Below are 9,590 nucleotides of genomic sequence, written 5' to 3'. Positions count from 1 at the left end.
TACAGGGCTGGATTTGATGGTTTCAGTTGTATATTTACACATGCTGGAGCATAATATATGGGGTGGAGTTATGTTAGGGGAAGGATTTAAAGTGTGTGTGTGTGAAGTTTGAGTGAGTGGAGTGACTGTGAGCGTGAGGGGAAGATTGTGCATTGAGTATTTAGTGGATAAGTTCATTTCAGCGTGTTTAGTGAGAGCTTTATTTGAGCATTTTTCTTCTACTTATAACACAAATACATAACAATGCTATCAAACACCAAATTCCATCTTCTAAACCAACAAAAATACACAGGTCTGGTTAGCAATAGTTATTGGTGATTCGGAAATTTACATATATACCACACAATTCTAATGCATTAACATATAAACACCCAAAATTTAATATTTACACATGTAACACCTTGGTTTTATAAACCTATGAATAAGAAGGTGTGTTTCACTTTAAGAAAATATTGATGGTGGTATTTTTGATGTAATGCTAAAGAATTGAGTGCTATGTATATAAAATATAAATGTTCAGATGTTAGATAAATACATAAGAATTTTGTGGAATGTGTAAATGCCATTTACAGCAATTGCAGGCATACCTTATTAGCTATGTTGTTAGAGAGCCAATCGTTTCAGGCAAAATGTGTTCAAAAGCTCGAGGACCCTACTCGTAGGGAGATGTTCATTGCACTACGACCCGAGATGCGCATTGAGTATTTACGTGTTATAGTTGAAGAATGAGTCAACTTTGTACTAATCTTTCATTAGACTTATCAAATATGTATTGTTATTACAGCAGCTACTCTTATTTTATGGTGCTATGTATTATCTGATTTTTTTCCCTATCTTCAGAAAATGTTGTCTCACTTATTTTTTACGCTACCTCTACCTATTTTCTTTCATCCTAATCTATTTATCATCTCAGGATGCACCCACTGCAAGACCGTCGCAAAAGAATGGCATGGGCTGCTGCTATAGCGATATTATTGCTGGAGTACTATCGCTCCAGTTATAGACGGATACCACGCATGACGTCCTCTTTTATTGGGGACAAATGGGTGGGTGAGATGCTTGCTGGACATCCGATAAGGTTCAGTAATATTTTCAGAATGACTGCGCCTATTTTTATCGATCTGCTACACGAGTTAAGTCGGAACCACCATCTACAAGGTTCTTCTAGAACAACAACGAGAGAGGTGTTGGCAATAACATTATATATGCTCTCACAGAATGAATCAGTTAGAGGAGCTATGGAGCGATTTCAACATTCATCAGAAACCATTAGTCGATACTTTTCCAAAGGTTTACAAGCACTGGTGAGCTTAGCAACACAGATCATCAAGCCAACGGATACATCGTTCGCAAATATTCCTGAACAAATTGCAAATGATTCTCGTTACATGCCGTATTTCAAAGTAAGTATTATTACCTTGTTACTTTAGTTCATTGACCTCTTCAGTTGCTAACTATGATGAACAGAATTGTATTGGAGCAATTGATGGCACTCATGTAGATGCCAGACTACCAAGTCACGAGAAGATCGCGTATATTGGTCGGAGTGGTACAACCACACAAAATGTTATGGCAGTGTGTGATTTCAACATGTGCTTCACATTTGTAATGGCGGGGTGGGAAGGAAGTGCGCATGATAGTCGCCTTTTCTCCTACGCCACTAGGAATAGAACACAGTGTTTCCCTCACCCACCTCCAGGTTTGTTCATTTTACTTAAAACCTCGCGAAAATTACATTAATTATTTTTAATTGGTACTGTCTTTAATAACAGGAAAGTATTATTTGGTAGACGCTGGATATCCGATGTTAAGAGGCTACCTAAAGCCATATCCAGACACAAGATACCATATTCCTGATTTCGAGCGAGCAAGTGGCAATATTCGTGGCAAAAAAGAAATGTTTAACAAGCGACACTCCGCTTTACGGGGGTTATTGAAAGAACTTTCGGGGTGTGGAAGAAGAAATGGGTAATTCTACGTGATATGCCATCCTATTCATTTCCTAAACAAGTGTATATTGTGTTGGCCACCATGGCACTTCACAACTTCATCCGACGTCACCCCTCTCATTCAGATACGGACTTCAATATCAGTGATGATGATGAAATTATTGATACTCTAGAACCTTCAGGATCTCTAGCTGATAATGAGATGGACTCGATTGAATATGAAACTCAGGATGGTGAGGGTGCAGTTGAGATGGCTGCTCTGAGGGAGTCTATAGCAGATGCTATATATGATAGCTAATCCAGCAAGTCTTTTCTCTGTTCCTACATTAATGTTAAATTTACTTTTATTTGGATAAGTACTAATATTTTTTTTTCACAGTTATACAAACATGACTGCTAGGATATCAAGTACAGACAGAGGTATTTTGTGTTATTGTGGTCTACCGGCTCCGTTGCTCACATCGCGTCAGTCTCGTAGCTTTGGGAGGCAGTTCTACGGTTGTGCCAAGGGTGTTTCAGCTCGTTGTGGGTTCTTCCGGTGGGCTGACAGTCCCTCATATGACACGGCCAGCAGTCATGGGAATCCGGTGTTTTCTGACTTTGACAGAGCAGATGAGGACAGACGTAGCCAGAGTCTGAAATTAAACATTTTAATATTTCTGATTCTAGTTGTACTCGTATTTGTACTTTTTTTAGTTATCTTGGTACTCATGAGGGTGTGAGTAATGTATGACATCTTCTACTTATGATCTGTGATGATTTCATGTTTCTGCATATGATCCAGTACTATCAGTAAGCTATTCTGAATAAGCTGCCCCAAACAGTTCTATTACAAAGGGGCATGAATGTCATTTAATCATCAATAAGCCATCTTGAATAAGCTGCCCCAAACAACAAGACAGATTATTCTGATAATCTGCAGATTATCAGATTATCAGAATAATCTGCTTATCAGCAGATTATTAATAATCAACAGCTGCGCCAAACAGACCCTTAGTCGTTGATCGGTTTTTGTGGTAAAGTTCTCGTGAGCGTTCTGAATGAGTTCAGGGGCACAGCCCCCGAAAGGTATTCAAAATTTAAGAGTTATTTTATCAAGCATATTTTTGGAATTTCACCCAAGTTTAACTTATAAATTGGATTACTTCTATTTGAAAGTTCCCCACATTATAATGGCCAACATTTATTATACTATAAGCCTAAATTACAGCTATTATATCAACCAAAGCTTGCAAAATAGGAAATCTACAACAGTACACCTGAATACAAAGATTTACAGCCATGCCACAATCTTTAAAATTTCAGCTTTATTGTCTATTTACAGCTGAAAATCCTTCTTCTTTTAGTATGTTCTGCATTGTCTGAGCTTAATCTTCAAATCAATCCGATCTTTTCTTTTGAAGTTTCTTAACTCAAACTAACCAATTAATCCTATCGATCAGGTCGTTGGTTCAAACGTGCTTCTAGGCCTCTCCATCGTGTTCTTCGCCGGAATCTGCTTCTCGCTCTTCTCTCCAGCATTCAATTTGGCCACAAATGACCAATGGCACACCCTAAAGAAGGGTGTGCCCCATCTCGTCGTCTATACGGCATTTTTCTACTTTGCAATCTCGAGTTTTGTCGTCGCAATTGCTCTAAATTTAGTGTTTCTTTACAGGCCCATTTTTGGGCTACCAAGATCGTCTTTTAAAGCTTACGTTCGGGATTGGAACGGCCGGCAATGGGCTCTTATCGGCGGTCTTCTTTGCGGGTTCGGAAATGGCTTTCAGTTCATGGGTGGCCAAACCGCTGGATATGCTGCAGCAGATGCTGTTCAGGTGAGCAACTACGGAATCAAAATGTAAACAATGTTAAAATTTAAAGATAGATAGAAGAGTTTAGAGAAATTTACATACATACCACACAGTTCTTATTTATTTATGTTTACGTATCCAAAGTTTAATATTTACACTTATAACAGCATGATGCAATAAACCTATGCATAAAAACGTGAATTTTACATTTAAAAAGAAGATGGTGGTGTATTCTCTTATGAGGTTTGAATGGCATGTATGTAAATATGAATGTTTAGGTGTTAGAAATGTAATGACATAAGAATTGTATGGTATGCATGCAAGTGCCTCTTAAGTTCATAATTTTCTCTCAATTTATTATTAAAGATTCTTACATGTAAACCACTCAATTCCTATATATTTACATATCCAACCACTAAACTACAATTTTTATATACATACCACCTTGCCTTTGCATAAAAAGATGTTTTTCATTGTTTTAAAGTTAAAATGGTGGATTTTTTTAATGCGATATGAAAGATTTGGGTATTATAAATGTAAGACATCAAGTTTAGGTGCTTGATATGTAAATACATAGTAATTGGATGGTATGTCTGTAAATTGTCAGTACATTATATGACATTAAAGAGTTTATTAGAAGAACTATGAATAACATGGTGAGCGCAACCTCCGAGTTTCACCACTGCAGGTGAGTAATTTAAAGATGCAACAAACTTTGATTGTAACTTGCTTTTTTGCTTGTGAAAGGAAATTAATCAGTGGCTTGATTTGAAATCTGATTAATTTTTCCCTTAACATAACAAAGTTTTTGTATCACACACTCTTAAAAGTGACTGCTTTATCCATGTAAGTTTGTTCTAGTTTGAGAATTATGAATATTATCTCATGAACAAACTATTGTTGCTCAGGCTTTACCACTTGTCAGCACTTTCTGGGGCATACTTCTTTTTGGCGAGTATCGAAAATCATCGAAAAAAACCTATATTTTGCTCGTAAGCATGCTGATTATGTTCGTCGTCGCTGTCGCCGTCCTAATGGCTTCTTCTGGACATAGAAAGCCTTGAAGTAACAGTGCTCTTTTGGTGCAGCAGCAAATGAGGAACTGAGTTGTTTTGCATTTCATGTGCTTCATCATGGAGTAAAAAACTGCTCTTTTGCTGCAACTTCAGAGTTAGTATCAATTCATCATAAATGAAATTTACAAGGCTGCTTTCAGTGGAGTAACAGTTCATCAATTCATCATAAATGTAATTCTTTGCTTTTGCAATATGCTTCTATGCCTCATGTGACCAATTTAATAGTTTGTATATGTTTGGAATGAATAACAGCTTGTTTTATTTGTAAGCAAGCTTGTGGTTCAAAGCTTCTTGTGGTTCAAAGCTTCTCTCTCTCTCTCTCTCAAAATCTGGCATGTGATATTGAAGAAATCATGATTTTGAAATAAAGGTGAATTTGTCATATTTTGAAGGTCGCATGGATTCGGGTGAGTTCATCGAGTGACTCAAGAGAGTATAACGTGTCTTTGAGTGCCAATACGTCCTCTTGGACGGAATGGTGAAATTCTACCAACAATTTAAGAAAAAGTGCACCTTTTTTGGTGAGAGATTTTGTAGATTCTTCGACAATGAAAATGGAATGGTAAAATTACTATATAGTGTTAGATAAAATAAGATATGCAGTGTTATGCCTACCGATTCTTTATAAACAGAATGTTCATACCCTAACTTCAAAAGTGGAAAGATTGCTATATTGGGTGACCGTCGCATCTTATAAACAAAGATGATCAAGTAGCAATAGCACGCCCAACAAAGTACCCAAACCGACTTCTCTTCACAGTGGAGAACAAGTGAAACAAAATCACATTCCTAAATCTAAATCACATTCCTAAATCTATCTTAGCTATGAAGTGTTTCAAGTGTCACAGATTTGGGCATATTGAATCATATTACCCAAATTGAAGAATGATCTCTTTCACTGATCACGGAGCAGTAAAGTAATAAACAACGATCCGAGAGAAGATTAAGATTTTAGGAGAATTTTCAAATTCTAGTAGGTGAGAAAGAGAGGACAATAATTCTAGTTGAACCTATGAGATAAACTCCAACGGTATTAACATTGGTTGTGCTAAAAGGTAGTGAGTGCAAGGTAATCAACGTTCATGTAGATTATGCAATTGTGGTGCCTCAAACACTTTTTGCAGACATTGAGGGGAGCATCAACGAGGCTTACATTGGATGTCCAAAAGAGCTATGAGTTTGAATAGTCGATACAAAACATAAGATAATCTCAAATAAAAGAATTTCATAATTTTGAGTTACAAAGACTACCTCTTGAGTTGCCCCTTCTCAGGAAGGGCCAACATCTCAGAAATGAAAGCACGTGAGCCACTTTTAGATGATTATATTGAGTTATTTGGGTATTAAAATTAATTTAGCAGTGTAACCCTAATAGATAATCATATAGGATCAATGACCATAATGTTGGAAATGACCTCAAGGTCTATGGGGGGAAAAACACTCTATAATGGGATTCGGGTCCTTTAAGAGTAAAAAAAAAAAGTGTCATCTCCTGAGTGGGTATGCTTCAGTGTGGTACATCCGTCATAATTTTTGCTTCATAGTTGCTTCCTCTTAACATGCTTATTTATTAAATACGCTCTACCGAGTACAATAAGTGTGATTAACAAATTATGAATTTAATGACTCGAGAGTTACTTTATGTGAATCTACATCTATATGCAGACCCAACTCATGTTATACAAAAGAATGATGCATACTTATTCTATCAAAATATGTTTTGGAATGACAACGCTGATAAGATTGACTTACCAAGAAGTTAAAATAACTCCACTATCTTCAATGGCTAATATGACACTGTATTATAAGGAGCTAAAAGCTTTGGCGAAGTAAAATCTACTCTGAGCCTGGGAGACTGATGAAGGGCGTGAAGCGTCGGAGATGCAACAACATCAGTACGCGACAACAGTTACGAGACTCTCTTTTCCATGAGAATCAGACAGCCATGTCACACGAGTAGGACAAAATTGAATCGAACATTGTTGCTTTTGTTGTATTTCTATTTATGGATAGTTTTCTTGTTTTCTTTTTTTTTAATCATTTTCTATATATGTGTTGTATTAAAGTTTGAATTTCAATATTTTTTGTATTGTTGTTCAAGACATTCGTCGGTGTCCATACTTCCCCTTATAAGGTCATATCCAAGGGCGAGTGGTGCTCCAACAATATCTCGTTCCAAGGTAGTGATTAGCTTACATGGGTCGAGTGGTGCTCGGGTTATATATTGCTTCCGATGCGGTGATTTATGCTTCCCCAAGTCCTCTGCATCTTACCCGCTTCACTTTCAAACATTCCTCTTTGCATGCCTCCTGATAACAAATCATTTGTTGTTCTTCATGGAGTTCCTCGCCATCCATCCATCCTTTGTGCCGCCACACCCCATGGATAACCCACCTTTTGTTGTTTTGTAGTCCCACACACTCCCTACCAGTGCCGCTATCATTACCCCTAACCATCACCACTCTAAACAACCATTTCCGACTATTTTGTTGTTGTTCGAGCTGCCCTAAATCATTACCTGTGCCACCTTTACTGATGTTCAATCCCTCATCCTTGCTGCCACCACTTAGAACAACTTTCATTTATGTTGTTCAGACAGGCTCTCAACATCGCCGTTTGTTGTCGCTTCACCATCTAGCCCTCCAAACCGCCAACCAACCACCTCTCTTATGGGATACAAACCTAGTTGAGTGTTGTGTGTTGTTTTCTATGCCTTTGTGTTGGTTGTAACCACCTATTTATTTTTTTCAGTAATTATATATATTTGATTAATATTATTTAGATTAACTATGATAACAATTGTTTTGCTCTTGAAAATTTGTTACGTCCAATTAAATATGGATCAATCTTTACAATAAAATTATTATAGATATTGAATTAGGTATAATGATCCTTGAAAATATATCTATCATTACTTTTTAAAATGTTTTTAAAATAAAGTATTTAAATAACATTATATATACCACAACTTTCTTGTATTTTTAAAAATATAACTTTTAATTTTTAATATTAGTTTTTTTAATATTTAATTGTCATGATGTTGTTAGAATATTATTTAATTAATTAATATTTATTTAAAACAATGGATTTTAATAAAGTTTTTGATGAAATGTTACAAAATTAAATATTATATAAGTTGATATCAAAATTTATGCATTAAATATATAAATACATGTTTTTAATTAAAAAAGATTTATATGCGTATCATATAATTATTATCTATTTAAATATCTAAAATTTATATTTTTAATTTTACACTTACATAATTTCATTTATACATGATAAGTATATTTCACTTTTTCTTATCTAATAATACTAATTTTTTTATACGACAAAATATTTGAGTATTGTAAATTTACGAAAATATTATATAATGCATTTAAATCACTATTTCTTTTCATATATGTTCACCTTCTTGTGCGTTTATTTTATATACAAAAAAAATAAAAACACTAAATAAAAAAATAAGGATTGACATTATACGCGCTAAAACCAACGGCAGAATGAACAGTCTAAGCTCATGTCGGTAAAAATGTCATATTTTCAGACGGTTTTGCGATGACTTATATGATGAGTTATTTCCGACGATATAACAAGACATACTGTTGCTTCCATTGGTTATAAACAGATAATAACCGACGACCTTATGTCTTCGGTTATTTACAAAACCGTCATTTGGCGGTGTGTTAGCCGACGAGGTTCTTAAAGAAGCAACGACAAATGTCGTTTCTATTAATATTAATAATCGACAAATTTAAGTCGTTTGTACGGTGTTGAAGATAATCTTTTATATCGTCAAAATCACGATGCTTCAGGTCTTGTCCTGATCCTCTTTCTTTCGGTCTCGATCTCTTCCCGTGCCCTAATTCTCCCATCCTCTCTCCCAACACTCAAGTGCTCCGACAACCGCAGCTCTGGCATCCATAGCTTCGGCGACGCCAACTCTGGCGAATTGGCTTCGGTGACTCCACCGCTCAATTTTGTTTTATTTATGGATGCTTTTACTGGACATTTACATGAGGACGTATCTCAGTGTATGTTTTTTGTCATTGATATTCTTCTTATGGATGAGAAAAGATGAGTGTTCGGCTGTAAGTAGGATTTAAGTTAAATAGGATTAAAATGCACTAGAATTCCAAATATTCAAAAAATGTTTATTATTATTATTTTGGCTTTTTATTAAATTTATATCGATACACTAAATAATCAAGACTTTACCTACAAAATAAAATTTGAACAAGATTCACAAAATAATATCAAAATTTGGGAAAAGGACGAGCATTATTCGCGGCATTCTTAGTCAAGATTTGCTTCAAAATATTTGATGCATCCTAAATAATTGATTGGTCATACATCAAAACTATAAATAATTTGATTGCAAATGGTTAATATTTAAGCCCGTCAATTATTTACTAACAATTTGCTCTCTTTCGGCCGAAATCGGAGAAGAAGTATTTATCATAATCAATCCGACCGACAAGCCTGCATCCATGTAGTTTTCTTTACGAGAAATGTGAGCTCAATGAGTAATAAGTTAAACCGAGACATAGTGATGGAAAATTACACTTTTAACCACTATATCACGTGTAAATGCACATAATTGCAATAGGTTATTTTGGCTCCATTACTAGTTAGAGTCATCGATCTCCATTCTCATTAAAAAACTTTGATTTTGACTCTAAAAAAATCCAATGGAGTCCCAAAAGAAGCACCAATTTTTAGCTACAAAATAAATTAAAAGGTTAAAACTTAGGGATAATTACATAAATATA

The 9,590-nt window shown here is 35.3% G+C and overlaps 2 protein-coding genes across 4 annotated transcripts in view; both read left to right on the top strand.

Moving 5' to 3' along the window:
• The window catches only part of LOC110031980 (ureide permease 1-like), a 14,114-nt gene extending 9,028 nt beyond the window's left edge, over positions 1-5,086 (top strand). For all 3 annotated transcript variants that reach the window (XM_020735455.1, XM_020735456.1, XM_020735457.1), the window contains exons 7-8: positions 3,392-3,766; positions 4,651-5,086. In XM_020735455.1, coding sequence (XP_020591114.1) covers positions 3,392-3,766; positions 4,651-4,806 — 531 coding nt within the window. In that variant the 3' untranslated portion in view covers positions 4,807-5,086. The remainder of the gene's footprint in view (positions 1-3,391; positions 3,767-4,650) is intronic.
• Positions 900-2,863, top strand: LOC110031981 (putative nuclease HARBI1). Its single transcript, XM_020735458.1, has 3 exons — positions 900-1,403; positions 1,468-1,699; positions 1,773-2,863. The coding sequence occupies exons 1-3, from the start codon at positions 915-917 to the stop codon at positions 1,970-1,972; spliced, it is 921 nt and encodes a 306-aa protein (XP_020591117.1). The 5' UTR covers positions 900-914; the 3' UTR covers positions 1,973-2,863.
• Positions 5,087-9,590: the final 4,504 nt, after the last annotated feature.

Source organism: Phalaenopsis equestris, unplaced genomic scaffold (genome assembly GCF_001263595.1).
Source record: "Phalaenopsis equestris unplaced genomic scaffold, ASM126359v1 Scaffold000873, whole genome shotgun sequence".
Classification (NCBI taxonomy): Eukaryota; Viridiplantae; Streptophyta; class Magnoliopsida; order Asparagales; family Orchidaceae; genus Phalaenopsis; species Phalaenopsis equestris.
Note: the sequence above shows the minus strand (reverse complement) of the source record. Positions and strands in the feature narration are given on the sequence as shown.

Coding starts and splice junctions, on each gene's coding strand:
- LOC110031981 (XM_020735458.1), top strand. CDS start 915: ATGCACCCACTGCAAGACCGTCGCAAAAGAATGGCATGGGCTGCTGCT. Junction 1,404..1,467: donor GTTACATGCCGTATTTCAAA/GTAAGTATTATT, acceptor TATGATGAACAG/AATTGTATTGGAGCAATTGA. Junction 1,700..1,772: donor TTTCCCTCACCCACCTCCAG/GTTTGTTCATTT, acceptor CTTTAATAACAG/GAAAGTATTATTTGGTAGAC.